We start from the raw sequence: 18914 nt of genomic DNA, 5'->3' as shown, positions 1-18914 counted from the left end.
AAAAAATCATTTTATTGCTGAACATAAATTCGGTTTTAAAATTTGATTTCTTTAACATAATTAATATTCGTGCAAGCTTATGATTAAGCGGCCCAAACTTGTATGAAATTGCAAACGCAAGTTTTTACGTCTTTTGGTCCCTTCATCAGTAATCATTTTTAAAATCAAATCATATCAAAAATCACATTTTGATACATCTATATATATATATATAATTTATAGCTTGTAATTCCTCTCCTCACTTTTATCTAATTACCCATTATGTCCATTAAATATTTTTTAAAAATTTTCTTTAATCTTAATAATAATATGGATTTTGTAATTTAACCAGTCTGTATTTTTATAATCAAATCATGAAATCAAACCGTATAACACATTTTTTATTTCAAAATTAGTTCTCCATTAATCAATCTTTTAAAATTTAATAAACTCTAAAGCCCTTATAAACCCGGCCATACTTCCTCTTTAGTCTTACTGTAAATGTCTATAATCAAATATAAATTTTCATAAAAAAGATAAACAAAAAAAAAAAGAATCATTATTGATAGTTTTTGTTTTTTTTTTTTCTGTTTCACTTTACTTCATCATCAGATCTTAAACGTTCGAAACATCTTTAAATTCTTGTCTCTATTCCCATGTCTTATTATGTATCTCTCAATTATATATCTTTATTATTCCCCCGTGTGCTTGTGGCCTCATACTCACCCCCAACATTAGCTAATATGAAAAGAGACCCTTCAGCTTCTTCAAATTGCATTAGGGCCCCATCATAATTGACAATGTGAAAAGAAACCACACAACTTTTTCCATTTCTTTCTTCTCTTGTTTCTCTTGCTAACGTCAAATCTCTACCTATGACGAATTGCCTCCTTTGGTGTCTCCCAATCCAAACACAACCACATGTATGTTTCTATACACAGATTGGTGTACTATGCAGGAATCTGAGCTTAGAGTCAGAATAGTATCACATATCACGGATCGAGTCGCCCAACAACACTAGGCCATTTGGATTCGTGGACGAAAACGTCATAAAAGAAAGCTTATTCAGACAATAAAGAAGAGGGGACTGGAGACATAGTGACTGGAATCTAGTATACAGATGAAGGAACCTGAGCCCAGGTTTGGAAGTCAAAGTGCTGCCATTTGCATGATTTAATGCAGGTTATTTACCTGGCGGGTTACTTCTGAGACGTTTCTGCTTTTCCAGATGCGGAAGTGAAGGAAACTGGAGTCATGGGGTGGTCCTTAACGGTGAGACTGAGAACTTCAGGTCGAGAATAATGCCCGACCACATCAAAATCAAATTTGGCACGAGCCACCTCTCCAAGATCTTTGCAAGAAAAGAAATAATAATCCAATTAGGACACTGTTACAGAATAAATAAAGTGATATCAGACATCAAGTGACGCACCTAAATCAGCAGATATGAGTGCCTCCCCTTCATAATTTGGACCCGCCAGCACAGTTCCCATCGGCGAAATGATGACGCTACCACCGGCACAAACAACTGAATCAGGCAGAAGATCCTCTTCTGTGCCAGTAAAAACGTAATCAGGCGGAGGTGGATAGTCTTTTCTTCTGCAGAACTGATTGGCCGATAGGACGAAACACCCGCCTTCAACAGCAATGTGGGTCATTGATGCTTGCCAAACGTCTCTGGCATCAGCTGTGGGCGCACAGTATATTTCAACACCTGGAAACACGAACCTCAGGAATTTAAATAAAGCAGAATGAGGGGAAAAACAGATGATTCAAAGGACAAATATTGCTAGTGAAAAGTAAAGATAGGTCACAGAAAACTGGCCTTTTGCATACATTGCTGTCCTTAGAAGTGGCATTCTGTTTTCCCAACAAATTGCAGCACCAATTTTGCCAATCGGTGTCTCAAAAACAGGAATTGTCGATCCATCACCAAATCCCCAAATGACGCGCTCCAGTGCTGTAGGCATGATTTTCCTATGCTTTCCGAGGAATCGACCTTGAGAATCGAAAAACAGGACAGTACAGTATAGAGTGTATCCATCCCTCTCTATAACGCCTATTACTAAATACACCTTATACTTTCCAGCCATAGCAGCCAACCGATCAACTTCAGGACCTGAAAAACTCGAATCAAATCAGATAACAGGATAGCATAGAAAAGGAGCACCAAGAATGAGTAACTAATTAAGCAGCTGCTAAACTTCTTTGCAGCGTCTATATATCGCGATGAAGTGTTAAAGGCTCCAAGAGGAGTTTCAACCATCATCTTTTAACAGTTTCACCTCGTGTACATACTGTAAGAGCTTGTAGGTTTGTTTCACATAGCATTTCGGACAAAGCTGATTCACAAAAAAAAAAGGGGGGGACTGGTCAAAAGAGTTCAGATATGAGTTTTCTTTATGGCTGACATGAGGGTGACTTCAACTAGGGAATTATATCTTACTCGTTTCTGAGTAATTTCATACTGATACTTAGCAGCCTCTGCATATGCTTCAGAAAGCTCAACCTTGCGAAAAGCATATCCAAGAGATTTATAGCACTGAACATTTATTTACGGAACCAGTATTATCTCTAATAAGTAGTGATAATAAAAATTTGAATACAGATTATGCAATAACCAAAGCACATCTTCAAACCCTGCAGAAGCAGTCAGATAATAGCACATAAAGACCTAATTCCTTCCCGCATAACATAATATTTCAAAGGAGTAAGTCCACAGTCGTACCACATCATGATACAACAAGAAGAAAAAAATATCACTTTTGCTTCTTAGGCTTGTAGGTCAAGTTTAACCAGACAAATTTAGAGGCAGGATGAGGTATATCACGATATATACATTAGAGGTTTTTTCCCTTCTTCTTTTGCAAGTTGATATCTTCTCTTCTATTGCAAATTTCAACCATGCGTTTGCCGTGGATTCATGAGAATGATGTTGAATATTGTCTCTTGACATAAAGAAAATAGTTGGAGAAAGAGTAAAAGAGATGGATGGATAATCATGTTGCCCCAGAATATTAGCATGAAGGATCACCATAGAGGGAGATACTCAGACAATATTTTCTTTCCTTAGCCATTTTAACTGCAACGAAACAGCAGGTGCAATGGCACCAAACCTCTATGTCCATCTGTCAAGGTATTTTACAAGATATACTTGATCATATCCGTAAGAGTAAGTAACAACATGAAATCTTGCATTTACTCTTTCACATCAGAGCTAATCAGGATTGAACACTTACACTGCATAAAAACATGTTCTCAAGCAACAGAATGCAGAATTGGCAGAGGTCATTTTATTGTTCATTTTTGTAGATAAAGAGATAACATTGCTAGTAATCTAACCATGATTTTCAGGTAAGTATTAAATGAAACTTGGAGTTTCACATTGTAATCTGTTAAAAACTCATGTGCTCAAACGGCATATGATGTTCTCCTCAAATAAACTTTACAGTGAAACTTATCCGGAAAATCTGAACAGCCATTATGTTGATTAGACCTGCAGAACAGATTCATACCAGGAACATCAATAGCAGAGGCATGATACTTTCTGAACTCTTCTCTACCCTTGGCTGAACGGTTACCAATTGCAACACCAAAAGTAGATCCACGTGGATAGCCACCAATGAATGCTTCAGGAAACACAACTAATTGAGAACCGTATGAGGCTGCTTCAGCAAGCAGCCTTTCAGCTTTATCTGAAAGCAAAACGGAACACATTTGTGATCACCTTACTACAAATAACCAGGGCAGAGAGTTGGAATAGATAAAACAAAAGGCATAACCTAAACTCAAATAGTAAAAAAAGATACCTTAAAAGTGAAAAGGCACAGTCGTCAGTTTACTTATTACTCAACATAGTATTTTGAATCAATTCTTGTGTGTACTAAACGAAATAGATAAAATAGTCAAGCTGAAAGATTGTGCATATTTGTGTCTGAACTTAAAGAACAAAAGAACCAGCTGATGGCTGCTACCCCTTCTACTGTGATTTATCCTTTTCAGAACTTCACATGATCGACTGCCGCAGTATAAACTAACATAAAAAAGAAGAATATAACGAGTTGTCTTTTTCCTGAAACAAACTTACGTAATTATGTGAACTTCACCAGGTAACAACTTAATTCTAAACACTGGCCTTTTTTCATGAAATTACTTCAACCAGAAATTCTTTCACTCAAGGGTTCCTCCACAGCCAAACATGACCTCTTGAGCAAAAGACTTCCTCTTTAATGCAGTTCAAAAGCATCAGATACACAAACCAAGAAACCAATTTTAACCTCTCACTTTCTAATTCAACCGTAAGCCACACAAATTCAGATGTGCCACCTACTCAAAAACCAACGGATTCTTATAAGGGAAAAAATTAAAGAAAAAAAAAAGGAATCCGGAAAAGCCATTTGGAATCTCCTCATTACTAAATTCAGCATTAACAGAAAAAACAAAAAACTGGAGTAAACATCAACCAAGCCTGCAAACCAGCAAGAAAACAAAACCGGAAATGGGACTGACCAAGAGTGGCGGGAGTGTCATAGAACACGGTGGCGGCCTGCACCACGGTGGCCCGTATGGTCGGAGCAGTGGCATCAGCCCCCATATCAACCTCCGCAAACAATGGGCCATCATTCACAGTTGCACTTGGAACTAAAGCCATGTCTCTAAGCTTTTCCGCTAATTGTATTGTCTCTTCTGCTGTTTGAGTCCGATTAGGTGACGGTGTTGCCACCGCGCTATGCATGTGAAATGCCGAAAGGTTGCAAGAAAGGCGAGCTGATCATTAGCAAATTTCGGACAGAGAGCTTTCTAGAATTCGTCAAGAGTTGAGGTTCAGTTCTGTACAAATGACGAGGAGAATACATAGAGAGATAAAGGACGGGTGGTTCACTGGACTTGGACTTAACTCTGTCGGATGGTATGATTTTGAAACTTTATTGGGTCGGCCCACATAGAGAATATATTAATTTTAGTTGCAAACAAGGATTAAATTAAAATACCATTATTATTACTCATTCTATGTATGGAGGGTGATAAATAATTTTTTATTCTATTACATAATTATATTTAGTGTAAATAATTCTTCCAATTTTTGAATTAGTAAAAAAAACAAATATAAATAGGAGTAATTATAATATGCCTCTTGACTGATAATTTACTATAAGAGTATTTATCGTCCATTCAAATCAATCACACCAAAACATATTGTTGAACTTATACGTTATTAAAATGTTTTGAAGGGGACTTGATTATTCCAACCCGAATAATTATATTTTGCTTAAAGAATATCTTATAGAAAACTAAAGACATCTTTCATAATACTTTTGCTTTAAATAATTTTTTTTAAAAAAAAGTAATCATTATTTTTTACTTTATTTATTTAAACACTCTTACTTTTACAAAATAATGATAAAAGATAACTTGAATATTAAAATTATTTGAAAACAAACTGATATTAAAATTAAATGAAGCCTAAAAGTATCCAAACATGAATTTTTAGAATAGTTTAATGAACATGCATTGCATCATAGTAATATTCCAAGAAAAGTTAACATGTTTGTTTTGTTTGTTGTTCATGTCTTTAAGTTGAGATTTATTATTGCAACCATCACTCATCTCTTGTAGTATTGCAAATTCAATGGACAAGATTATAGTAATATTGGACTGCCAAGAAAGGCAAGATTATAATACAATTTTATTTTTCTTTAGTGAATTCATTAATCTATATATGAGTACTAGATCATTGGGGTGCAATTATAATCTTTTTAAAATATCTTCTAAGGTGATTGAATGTTTAAAAAAAATAGAAATTTGTTTGATAGAATTCTTCTTCTTTTTTTTTTTCCAAAATGTTATATCTCATTTTAAAATAAGTTTATAAAGTATTTGAATAAAATAAAAAATTAAAATTTATAAAATGTTAACAATGACAAATTTATTAAGATCCTATAAATAAGTCAGCTTCTTACTTTTTCTTTTAAAGAACTTATAAGCTCATAACATATTATTTTTAGAGTTCATAAGATCTTTTTTGTATAATAAATTTACCAAACACTTTGTAAGATTTTATAACTGTAAAACATCTTAATATTTTATATAATATTTTAAAAAGTTTACAAGCTCACTCAAACACTCTCTTATTTTTAAAATATAAATGATATTCGATTTTGATAATATTAATAATATTACAAAATTATCATTATAAATAAAATATAATATTTTATGAATTTTAAAAACATATTGTAATTATTGACCCACATCGAAATATATAAGTAATAATTAGCCCATACATACTTCTCTCCTAAAAAATAAAAATAAAAATAATTGGGTGAATTCCAGGTGAGGTTGAAAATAAGACCCGCGAGAGCGACGACGTCCTCTGTGGATGTGGATTGCAGCCGTACGTTGTTAGAGTGACAGATCGCTGCATGCAAACACAAGTAAGACCATACGGACACGTCCACACTCATCCCCCCACGTGATTTTCACGTTTTACGCTCCAACCAAGGAAGGAAGGAAGGAAGAGCTTCACACTAACAAAAATGGTACAGAGACTTCTCGAGCAGTCCCACTTCAGAATCTGTTCTTTACTTTGCCAACAACACATCTCTCAATCAAGAAACCTATTCGGAAACGTGCGTCAAAAGGGCTTTTCTTTTGTACCTATAATTGGTGACGAAATGGATGGAAGCGAGAGAAAATTAGGATCTTTTGCAAGAAACAATACTAATATTTCCATGGAAATCTCCATAGCAGAAGCCTCCTCTATGTTTCCGGGTTTCCGGTTTTCCCCGACAGACGAGGAGCTGATTCAGTATTACCTGAGGAAGAAGCTTCAGGGGTCCGATGAGGGTGTTGAGGTTATTCCTGAGGTTGATATTTGTAGGCATGAGCCTTGGGATTTACCAGGTTCAGTTTCTTTTCTTCTTTTCAAACTTTCTCTTGATTATTCACATGTACACACACAAAAACGTATATACACGGTGACTAGGGGCTCCTTATACGCAGATTACTGTCCACAACTGACATTCAGATTTGATTTTCTTTCTGGGTTTATAGAAAAATATTTCTTTTGTTTCTGGTGGAGTGGGGTGGGGTTGGAGGTGCGACATGATCTCTTGGGAAAAGATGATATTTGCGGATATATTGAGTTCTTTTACTAGTTATTTATTGCGGTTGTTGGTGAGCGGATCTTTAGATTAAAGGGTCTGGATTTCAGTTGATGTCAGTTTGTGTATCATTCAATTCTTGAAAGGGAGTCATGATAGATAAAATATTCCGCAGAGGTTGGAATAGTGGATCTTCGAAACTTGGGCAGACTTAACTTAGTTGAAAAGGTATAGATACCTTGATTTGAGAACATTAAAGATAGCATAAATCTCAAATGTTTATATCCTAGTTAAACCTCATTATCCCTGGCTTAACTGAAGTAACTTTCAGAATCTTGTCTCTTATTGTGCGCAACAGGCCTCGTGTAAAAGAATAGTCTAGTTTCTGAAAATTTGGTATCAAATGATGTTAGCTAGTCAGGAACAAAATAATTTTGTTAGCAATGAAGCGATGGATGTCGGATTATATATCTATGTAGATGATCTTGTTAGAAGGATAGTGCAATTTTATGGCTCCTAGGAGCACACTGAACTGAAGTATTAGAATGTCCATGCGTTTGGCTTCCTGATTGAGGCCCTTAGGTACAGGTGTTTGTTGCGGCAGTCGTGGCCCAGTCATCTAAGCCTTTTGCTGTTTTGTTTATCACACATCATGTTGTTTGGGAAATCTTTTAATTGCATTTGATTGGGATTGGGAACTAATTGGTTCTTCATTCAAATGAAATCAGCTCAAGCCATTATTCAGTCGGATAATGAATGGTTCTTCTTTTCTCCTCGTGGGAGGAAGTATCCAAATGGTTCTCAAAGTAAAAGGGCAACTGAATCCGGATACTGGAAGGCAACAGGAAAAGAACGAAGTGTAAAATCGGGTTCAAATGTAATTGGCACAAAGAGGACTTTAGTGTTCCACACAGGTCGGGCACCAAAAGGGCAAAGAACAGAGTGGATAATGCACGAGTATTGTACGAGTGAGAAATCCCAGGTGAGTGATATCATTGCCATGGAGGGCAAGAATTCCGTGTCTGCATGCGGCGTGCTTGCATAGTTTTCTACTGCAGAAATCGTTTTTCATTGCACAAGATCTAATGTTGATGTGGTACATTTGTGATGATTAATTAGTACCATAACCATTAATTCTTGTTCTGTTGTTCATGAAATTGGTTATTTGCTTAATTTTACTGAAAGAACGTGTATAAATGATAACTGCACAATGTCTTAACTTTTCTTTTGATCAGTGATAAGGCCCTCTGCTATAGAAATACCATTGACTTGTGGAAACCTCAACTGATGCTGTACTCAATAAAAGGAAGAGAAACCTTAAAATGAGTATGTGTTGATGGAGATGCATAAGACAACTATCTTGATTTTTAACAATTAGTACTCAATGAATTTATGAGTTAACCTCAAGGCCAAGACACAAGCAATGTTGGAATTTACCCTTTCCTTTGTCTAACAATTACTAAATCATGGTCACAAAAGTAGGTAATCTGTACAGTTCTTCCATGTTGTCTTTGGCTTCTTTATAGTTTGTTGAATCTTTTTCTTCTCATACCTTAATCAGGGTTTCATTTTTATATTTATTTCCGCCACACTTGCATAATGCATTTGCTGACTATGTAATCTTTCTGTGTGGAATTAAAGGACGCTATGGTAGTTTGCCGCTTACGGAAGAACAGTGAATTCCATTTAAATGACAATCTGAAAAAGAATTCTATCAAGAAGGATTTGCCAGCAGTAAATAACAGTATGACTAGTTTATCTTGTGGTGAGCAATCCGGTATGGTTGATGGGGTGAAGCCAGTTGATAGCTGTTCAAAGGACTGTACTAGCAGTTACAATTCTCAGTCTGTAGAACAAGTTGACACTGGTGCTGAATCTGATGATAAACAACCGAGTGATTTCTCTCAGGACGGCTGTTCGAGCCTCAAGAAGGTTTGTGTTGATCGAGTGCATGCTTATTATCTATTTACTTCAGTTCAAACATCTTGTTTCTATGAACTTAGGTTACTGAAGCCTAAAATTTAGAGAACTCTCTAATTTCTTGAATTAAATATTTTAGTTGGTTCTCCCTTGCCGATGCTTTTAGTCAGTTCATACTCGTGGTTCCAGGATTATGCTGACGAAGAGGATTGTTACGCCGACATAATGAAGGACGACATAGTTAAGCTAGATGAGCATCCTGGGCCGTCGGTGGTGCCTGTTGTAAAACCCAAGTCTGAACTGAGGAACAATCAGGCCACTGTGTCTTTGCTTCCTTTCCAGGGAACCGCAAATCGACGGCTCAGACTGAGAAGGCATAGGATTGAATCTTATCAGGAGGGGCGAATCGAGATCTATAAATTTGTGAAACAGAATATTCCTATTGAGGGCGGCCCTGATTCGAACACTTGGCGGAGACCTGAGAGCTTGATCGACAATTTGACGACTAAAAAGATCAAACTTCCATTCTTCCTGCTTCTCTTAACGTTAATCTTGATGATACTATTTCTGTCCTTCATAGTGGGATTCCTGGCTGATCATAATGGATAAGACGGGTGATTCTTCCAAGCCTGGCTGACTTTCTGAATTAAAGATTGTCACATATTGGCTGGTACGCTTATCATCCCATATACTGAGCAAACAGTGCAAAGAAGAAGCGCATCAAGTTTTGATCTGTGGAAAGTGAGATGACAATGTATATGGGAATTATGATGGAGCAGTTGTATTATACTGTAGACACTCAAAATAGGGTACACGTACAATTAGTGTCGTTGATTACAATGTGTGTGGGATTTAATATGGATTTGTGTGTACATAGAATTGATTACTTGGTAGAAATAGATACTGTATATTTGATGTATGGATCATACCTTGCTGGAGCTGTATAGGTTTACCTGGCAGTTCCTGATTCATGGTATCAGCACATTTTGTGTGTTCAAGTCCGTGTGGTACCAGAGTGAGTTGTAGCATCACAAGAAGCAAAGAATGCAGAAAATTGTTGGTTTTGTTGTTGTAACGTCAATGTAATAGTATGAGATATTATCTGATGTATGCGTGAGTTTTCCTGGACAGGGTGCTGCCTGAAGGCATCGTTGTAAGTATTTATCAGGTAACCTGATTAAGTTTTGTGTGTACTGAAATGTTGGTTTTTTTGTTTCCTCCCAAGATCGCATTGTTTTCTCTTTGCTCCAGACGTCAGGAAAGTTGAAACCCTTGAAGGAAAAAGAAATATGGCAAAATGTCTTTATAGTTGGGAGAGATTTGTCTTATACCAGACCGGTGCCTGTAGTATTTTATCAAAGTCACGTGATGGATTGTCGATGTCGGCTCAGTGAAAGTCCTCAGGCGATCAAGTCAGTTGTGATGAGATAGGTTGATAGTGCAATGACATCTAATAAAAGTGCGTCGTCCTGCTGATGATTTTGTATTTATCGCTATTCAATTATTTTAGTCACCTCCAAATAAAGTGAACGTGTGTGGCTTGAATATGTCGGTAGACCAGCATTTGAATGATCCAAACAAGATTTTGATCGATCATCCTGATTCATAATCCATTGTTTTTCCTTCATTTCCTTCCAAGTTTGTATGAGCTCACAGTAGACTGATGGATGCTCGCTGCCTAACGAATGCCTATGTGGACAAATGCAAGAAGGACCGTTGGGAGGGTGACAGGAAATTGCTTCTGTTTCAGATAGTAAAGGACTCTATATTATAGTGTTCGCTCATTAGACATATATGCCTGAGAAAAATAGAATCTTTAAAGCTGTTAAGGTGAGCAGAAGCTGTTTTAGCGAGAGCCATGCCAAGCAGTTCGGTCCTGTCTGCCGCAGCCAAGAGGTAACATAGAATAATGAATAGAACTTATTATTTGATCATTTTCCAGTTTCATCACTTAGACAAAACAGATTTCTCTGTTTATCCTCTTCTGTACGTAATAACCATTGTTAGTTACTAACGTACAGTGTCTGAGCAATTTCCTGTTGATTTGAGTTGACTTGTTACACACTGAGCAGCTTGCAGCCTGTGTCATTTCCAATTTCTTGTCTTCTGGTAGATTGGAAGGCAAAGTAGCTCTAATCACTGGAGGAGCAGGTGGCCTCGGATCAGTCACAGCAAAACTCTTCCATGAACACGGTGCTAAAGTCTTGATAGCTGACGCTCGGGATGACCGAGGCCATCTGATCTGCCAAAACCTGTCTCCAGAGCGTGCATCTTTCATCCACTGCGACGTAACAAGCGAATCAGACATCCAAAATGCAGTGGAGACCGCAGTGTCAACGTATGGTAAGCTCGACATCATGTTCAACAATGCAGGAATTTTGGACCCCGTGATACCCAACGTCCTTAACTACAGTCAGGCCGACTTTGAGCACGTGCTTCGCGTTAATGTCGTTGGTGCCTTCTTGGGCACGAAGCATGCTGCTAGTTTCATGAAACAAGCCAAACGAGGGAGCATCATCAACACAGGGAGCGTCTGTTCAGTCATTGGTGGGTGGCTACGCATGGCTACGTGATGGAGGGAAATAATAAAAGACTAATATACCCTTAGTATGAAAGGTAGAGACAAAGGCGCAAAAAGAGAGATTAAACCTATCACTCACGTGGATAATCTCAGAAACGGTTAAGGGCAATCTTATACCCGAAAAAGGTGGGCCACGATCGCGAGATGACCTGTCGTGGAAGCGGGTATTAGGATCGTGCAGAGGACACGAGAAGGGATCAGTATAAAAAGGAGGAAGAGAGAAAAAAGGGTTGGTCTGGCTTTCATATTTCACTTTTCATATTCTTTAGTATTTCTTTTACCGGATAAAATTCTCTATACTGACTTGAGCGTCGGAGTATCTACGCCGGTACCTAACCCGGCTAGGTAACGCTTGTTCTGTTTTCAGGATATAAAGGGTTCGACAGAGTGACAGGGACGATAACAAGCGCGACCCGCGATCTCGGTCGGATCATTTGGCGCCGTCTGTGGGAAACGTCAGGTGACGGATTGGAACGTGTTTGAGAAATGGAGACGCCTGCAGAAGATCAAGCACCCGTTGTACATTTATCACGGCAAGAAATGGACACTCCCATGACTGATCGGGAGGGAACCGTGCAACTGACACGACGGGAATTACAGCAAATGATGGAAGAAGCAGGGAGGAAGGCCTTGGTAGCCTATGAGAGAAGAACGGCAACTCCTTTAGAAAAGGAAATAGCGGGAAAAAGGTTGTTTCAGGAAAGAATCGAGGTGCAAGACAATGAAGGAATGAGTAGACCGGGGGCGACTAGGAGGGGCCCGCAGCCCTCTGATGTGGGATCCAGTAGCAGGGCTTTAAGTCGTCCCAGGGGACCAGCCATATCTCGAGCTGAGGTGGATAATGTTAGTAAGCAAATAGCCCAGTTAGGAAAGCAAATAGACGAACTCAAGAAGAGAGGAGAAATAGTAGCCCACAATCGTAATTCGCCATTTGCTAACCGTATACTTACAGAACTGGTCAACCCGAGCTTCAGGATGCCCGACCTCCCGAAGTATGATGGAACTCGGGACCCACAAGAGCATCTGGCTGCTTTCGATATGGTAATGAATTTATATGGACAATCGAGCTCTATAATCGCCAAGTTGTTTGTTACCACGCTAACAGGAAAGGCCCAAGAGTGGTTTACGAACTTGCCCCCAGGCAGCATAGATTCATATGAGCAACTAGCACAAAAGTTTGCATTCCACTTTGCGAGCAAGAGAAAACAGAAGAGATCAGCTACACATTTATTTACTATTCGACAGGGGGAAAAGGAAAGTCTGAAAAATTTTATGGGACGTTTTAATAATGAAACGTTGGAGGTGCAGGATCTTAGGATAGACATGATGACCAGTATCCTAATTCATGGATTGAAGAAAGGAGTTTTTGCATCGGCTCTAGCACGGGACCCGCCAATAGATGCAGAGCAGTTAATGGCAATGGCGCAAAAATACATTGATGAAGAGGAGATGAATGCAATGAAGGATGAGGAGTGGAGAGTTACATCAGAACGAGCAAGAGATGGGAGATTCACCAGAGATCGGGATGCGCGACCAAAAAAGGAGAAAGAAAGGGAACCTCCTTATCAGCCGAAATATAGCAGGTATACCCCTTTAAATATGACTAGGGCTTCATGATGGTGGAAAAAGATAATGTTTTGATGTGGCCGAGGCATACGAGGATTACTCCAGCCAAAAGACATTCGAACAAGTATTGTCGGTTTCATAGAGAAAGAGGGCATGATACGGAGGAATGCTATCAATTGAAAGATGAGATAGAGCGACTGGTGCGACAAGGGTATTTCAGGAGACAGAACCCCCATACTTTTGACGAAAGGAGACGAGATGGGACGGGCAGATCGAGTAGTAGGGATCGCAGGTCAAATTGGGCAGAGGAGCGAAGGACTCAGACAGTGGCGGAGAACGCGCCTGTGAAAGGCATTATCCACACTATTGCAGGAGGATCAGAGGGATGGTCGCGAAGAGCTAGAAGGAGATTCGAGAGAGAGACTAGGTGGGAGCGACGTAAGCAAGGGGTGCATATAACGAGCACCCACGAGATCGTATTTGGAGATCAAGATGCAGGAACCAGGGTCGTGACAGATAACGATCCCATGGTGATACGAATGGACATAGCAAACTTTACAGTCCATAAGGTTTTGATAGACAACGGGAGTTCAGCAGATATAATATTTAAGGATGTATTGAATAAGATGGGGCTTGATAATATAAGGCTGGAGCCAGTAAATATTCCCCTGGTAGGGTTCGGAGGAAGCGAGGTCGCATCACTAGGGACAGTGAACTTACCTGTTTCTTTGGGAGAGGAGCCAAAACGCAAAACATTGATGGTAAAATTTCTAGTCGTTGATATGCCTTTTGCTTACAATGTTATCCTGGGGAGACCTGGGCTTAATTCTTTCAGGGCAGTTGTATCAACATATCACCTCAAGATGAAGTTCCCTACTCTAGCTGGAATAGGGGAGGTTGCGTGCGATCAGATAGAAGCCAAAAGGTGTTATAATTTATCTCTGGGAAAGAGTGAAAAAAATGAAAAGAGAAAATTTCAAGGGGAGAAGAAAGAAGATTGGCAGGCACTGAAAGCGGGGAGAATCGAACCTGTTGATCATAAAGAGGTAGAGTTGATACAAGGAGACCCGACCAAGGTCACTAAAATAGGCTCGAACTTGGGACAGTTCGAGGGAATTCTGATTACTTTTTTAAGAAGTAACGTGGATATGTTTGCATGGGATCCGTCAGATTTTCGGGGTATAAACCCGGAGGTGATAGTACACAGGCTAAACGTAGACCCATCCATGCGACCTGTCCAACAGAAGAAGCGAACCTTCGGAGGTGAGAAAAATGCGATCATTGAGGGAGAGGTAAACAAACTACTTAAAGCGGGTTATGTATCTGAGGTTCAATATACGGATTGGTTGGCCAATGTGGTCGTGGTGCCGAAGCCAGGGGGTAAGTGGAGAATGTGTACAGACTTTACGGATCTCAATAAAGCATGTCCGAAAGACCCTTACCCGCTTCCCAGGATTGATGTCCTAGTTGATTCGACGGCTGGATATAAGACATTTTCCATGATGGATGCGTATCAGGGATACCATCAGATTTTTATGGCACCAGAAGATCGAATAAAAACATCCTTTGTAACTGACCGTGGGATTTATTGTTATAATGTTATGCCTTTTGGATTGAAAAATGCAGGGGCAACATATCAAAGGTTGGTGAACAAGATGTTTGCTCGACAGATAGGGAAAACCATGGAGGTGTATGTGGACGACATGTTGGTTAAAAGTCAACAACCAGATGGTCATTTGGAACATTTGAAGGTAGCTTTTGCGATCATGAAAGAACATGGGATGAAGCTTAATCCTAGCAAGTGTACATTCGGAGTAGGCGGGGGCAAATTTCTTGGATACATGGTCAGCGAACGTGGGATTGAAGCTAATCCAGAGAAGATAGAGGCCATACTGAACCTGAAGTCGCCTACATCCATTAAGGAAGTTCAGAAGTTAACAGGTAGAATTGCTTCTCTTAATCGCTTTATTTCTAGGTCTGCAGATCGCAATTTACATTTCTTTAAAATATTGAAGAAAGTAAAAGGATTCAATTGGACCGAGGAATGCGAGCAAGCTTTTCAGGAGTTAAAGACTTATCTGAGATCGCCGCCTCTTTTGGCGAACCCTAGAGAGGGGGATGTATTATATCTTTATTTGGCTGTTTCTGATAATGCGGTTAGTTCAGTATTGATAAAAGAAGAGGGAAAGGTGCAGAACCCGGTGTACTATGTAAGTAAGATGTTGCAAGGAGCGGAAACTAGATATGCGGAGATCGAAAAGTTAGCGTTGGCGGTGGTGGTGACAGCCAGGAAGCTAAGGCCATACTTCCAATCACATCGGATAGTGATACGAACTAATCATCCACTCCGAAACATTCTTACCCGACCGGAGGCTTCAGGTAGAATGATAAAGTGGGCAGTTGAGTTGGGGGAGTTCGACATCACCTATCAGGGTCGCACAGCAGAGAAAGCTCAGATTTTGGTTGACTTCATGGTGGAGATATCCGGTACTCAAAAAGATGTAGAAACATGGATGTTACATGTGGATGGATCCTCCAATGCCAACAATGGTGGAGCAGGGATATTGATCGAAGGACCAGCAGGCATGGAGATTGAGGTCGCTGCTCGACTGTCTTTTCCTGTTACAAATAATGAAGCCGAGTACGAAGCTTTACTCTTGGGTTTGGAGCTAGCACTAGAAGCTGGAGCGCAGATTCTTGAAGTATACACTGACTCGCAACTAGTCGCCATGCAGGTTGAAGGAATATATGAAACTAAAGAAAGATCTATGACAGATTATCTGAAGAAAGCAAAAGAATGGATGCAGAAATTCTCCAAGTGCACTGTTCGGCAAATTCCCAGGAATGAGAATGAAAGAGCCGATGCGTTATCAAAGTTAGGAGCTACACTGGCAGGAATAAAGGATAGAAAAATCACAGTGATCGTAAAAGAACGATCAGCGATCTCCGAAGGAATAGAAACTAATATGGTAACTTCAAGATGTCTGTGGATAGAAGATATAGCAGCATACCTGAAGGAGGGGATTTTGCCTACTGATGCCGGACATGCTAGGCGCATTAAATTTAAGGCTCCAAGGTTTGCCCTAGTAGGAACACAATTATATAAAAGAACAGTCGAGGGACCCCTCCTCAAATGCTTGGAAGACACACAAGCCAAGTATGTTCTACAAGAAATTCATGAAGGGAATTGTGGAAATCATTCGGGGGCTAGATCTTTAGCTCAGAAGGTGACCCGGCAGGGATATTTTTGGCCCACACTAATGAAGGATTGCAAGGAGTTCGTACGAAGATGTGAGAAGTGCCAGAAATTCGCCTCGCAGATCCACACTCATGCGGTCCCGATGATCCCTGTTCCCATTACATGTCCATTCGACCAGTGGGGTATAGACATTATAGGACCGTTTCCTCCAGCGCGAGCTCAGAAAAAGTTTGTCATAGTTGCGGTGGAATACTTTTCGAAATGGGTGGAGGCAGAAGCTGTCTCAAAAATCACGGAAGGAGAAGCAATAAACTTTATATGGAAAAATATAATCTGCAGGTTTGGAATACCTCGGATATTGATATCCGATAATGGGACCCAATTTCAGGGGAGGAAAATAATTTCGTGGTTGCACGAGCTGAAGATACAACAAAATTTCACGGCGGTAGGACATCCCCAATCGAATGGTCAGACGGAGGTCACAAATAGAACCATATTGCAACATCTGAAAGCCAGGTTGAGTTCGAAGGCAGAATGGAGCGATGAGCTCCCAGGAGTACTATGGGCCTATAGAACAACTCCTCGAACCTCAACAGGTGAGACTCCATTTTCTTTAGTTTATGGTTCTGAAGCTGTAATTCCTGCAGAGATAGGAGAAGAGTCGCAAAGGATTACAAACTTTGATCCAGGAAGGAATGGAGAACAACGTGCATTCGACCTAGACATATTGGAGGAGAAAAGAGAAGCAGCGCGGATAAGGATGTTGCACCATAAAAGTCTAATGCTGAGAGGTCATGATAAGAACTTGAAGCCCAGATCGTTACAGGTCGGGGACCTGGTATTGAGAAAAGTGGAGGTCTCGAGGCATGTAGGAAAACTCGATCCCAACTGGGAGGGGCCTTTTAAAGTGGTTGAGATCGTCGGGAAAGGCACGTACAAGTTACAGGATGCTCAAGGCCAGGAGTTACCTCGACCATGGAATATTCAAAACCTCAAGAGATTTTATGTTTAAAATCTCTATCTATTGATATAGTACCGGAGGATAGGGAAAAGATCGTTACGTTCAAAAAGAACGATCTTAGGAAAGTTAATCTGGAAAAGATTGTGGTCTGAAAAAGACTGATGTAAACAATGACCTGCGAAAGGTTAAGGCTTGACCTGAAAAAGGTCACTAAAGTTAGCTTCCCTTCTTTATCTGTGAAAGATCATTTCAATTTTAAAGCTCCATCTACCTCAAGTTTGCTACAAGTAGTAAGTTGATCACATTAAATTGTATCTGAGAAAGATCAAATTGTCAATACCTTGAAATAGCAAAGTTACATAGTATCAGAAGAAAGATGGAAGTTACATGTTTTCTATCTCATCCATAAGAACAGAAAATTCATCATTTTCAGAGGGGGTGTCATCCTCCTCGGGTAAGGGCTGAAGGTTAGCATCCAAACTGGGGTTAAGGCGAGATATATCAAAGTTGGGAGCAAATCCTTGAAGATGAGAAGTCTGAGATTTGCAGCGATCAAAACCTTGTAGCAGGTAGTCGGCGGCTTTAATTTCTACAGCAGAGTCAAAGGTGGGGGTCTTTAAAAAGTCCCGAACGCCTTGGAGGCGGATCCCTCGAACCTGCTGATTAAACTCCTCCGACTTTAAGAAGATCTCGCGACCTTCAGCAACGCCCACAATCTTCCCCGCTGCATGACCAGCATCAAAACCTCGTTTCTCTCCTTCGGCAGCTGCTTTGGAAGCCTCAGAAACCACTTGTGCTTCAAGCTCTTTGATGCGAGCCTCCTGGGTCGATATCGACCTCGACCATTCTTCTTCCTTGGAGGAAAAACCAGCAAGCTGGGCCCTCAAATCGTGGATTATACGTTCCGCTGCTATTTGGTTATGACGAAAGCCAGCACACTTCAGACTAAGACCTCGCACGAAGTTGGATGCCTAAACAGAAGACAGTTAGGGAAATTCAGGGACAAGCAAAAATAATAAGCAGGAAAGAATACCTGTACAAGGGAGTGGGCGCAGTGTTCTTCCATTCGGGTGAATGAGGTTTGTAGGAGAGCTGCCTGATCGAGGGGAAGGCAGTTAGCATCATACAGCTCCCAGGAATCTTGGCCTGAGCGAGTTCGAAATACTGAACTGTTAGGAGAGATTTGCCAATCAGGGACCCATTTTTCCCCTTCCATTTGGGCCACAGGGTGATCGGGGCCACGAAGTTCTGATCGAGCAGTTCTCCAGTAGTCAGTGAGACCTCGCAGTACATCCATATTTCGCCTAATCTCGGACCCGGTTTCGGTCCCGTCCGAAGGTAATCCTCCACCAGATTGAGATTGAGTAGGTCCTAGGAGGTTAGGACGGAAGGGTGATTTCCCCCGGGACTTCCTCTTTCGGGAGGACTCAGCAACATCTCCGTCGTTTAGAGTGTGATCCTGCAATCTCCAGCTAGAAGACGGAGCGGCAGGGTGATTAGGGGGAGGAAGGTTGTGAGCCCGAGTCTCTTCACTACCCACTTCGATGGGAATCGGACAGGGAAGAGTAGTAGTATCTGGGGTTGAGGAAACAGCTGCCACAGGCTGTG

At 40.2% G+C, this 18914-nt stretch overlaps 2 protein-coding genes and 1 pseudogene across 2 annotated transcripts; 2 read left to right on the top strand and 1 right to left on the bottom strand.

Moving 5' to 3' along the window:
* Window positions 1-942: 942 nt before the first annotated feature.
* Window positions 943-4843, bottom strand: NIT4 (nitrilase 4). The gene is made up of 5 exons (XM_011090635.3): window positions 4489-4843; window positions 3495-3674; window positions 1805-2098; window positions 1412-1693; window positions 943-1330 (listed from the first exon to the last, which is right to left on the bottom strand). Exons 1-5 carry the CDS (start codon window positions 4712-4714, stop codon window positions 1179-1181), a joined length of 1134 nt encoding a protein of 377 aa, XP_011088937.1. The 5' UTR covers window positions 4715-4843; the 3' UTR covers window positions 943-1178.
* Window positions 4844-6318: 1475 nt separating this feature from the next.
* On the top strand, window positions 6319-10198 carry LOC105170045 (NAC domain-containing protein 40). The gene is made up of 4 exons (XM_011090636.3): window positions 6319-6879; window positions 7808-8061; window positions 8721-9011; window positions 9189-10198. Exons 1-4 carry the CDS (start codon window positions 6513-6515, stop codon window positions 9606-9608), a joined length of 1332 nt encoding a protein of 443 aa, XP_011088938.1. The 5' UTR covers window positions 6319-6512; the 3' UTR covers window positions 9609-10198.
* Window positions 10199-10793: 595 nt separating this feature from the next.
* LOC148786810 (secoisolariciresinol dehydrogenase pseudogene) lies at window positions 10794-11572 on the top strand (annotated as a pseudogene).
* Window positions 11573-18914: the final 7342 nt, after the last annotated feature.

Source organism: Sesamum indicum, linkage group LG9, assembly GCF_026168435.1.
Source record: "Sesamum indicum cultivar Baizhima isolate 11 linkage group LG9, ASM2616843v1, whole genome shotgun sequence".
Classification (NCBI taxonomy): Eukaryota; Viridiplantae; Streptophyta; class Magnoliopsida; order Lamiales; family Pedaliaceae; genus Sesamum; species Sesamum indicum.
This window is presented reverse-complemented; position numbering and strand designations above follow the sequence as displayed.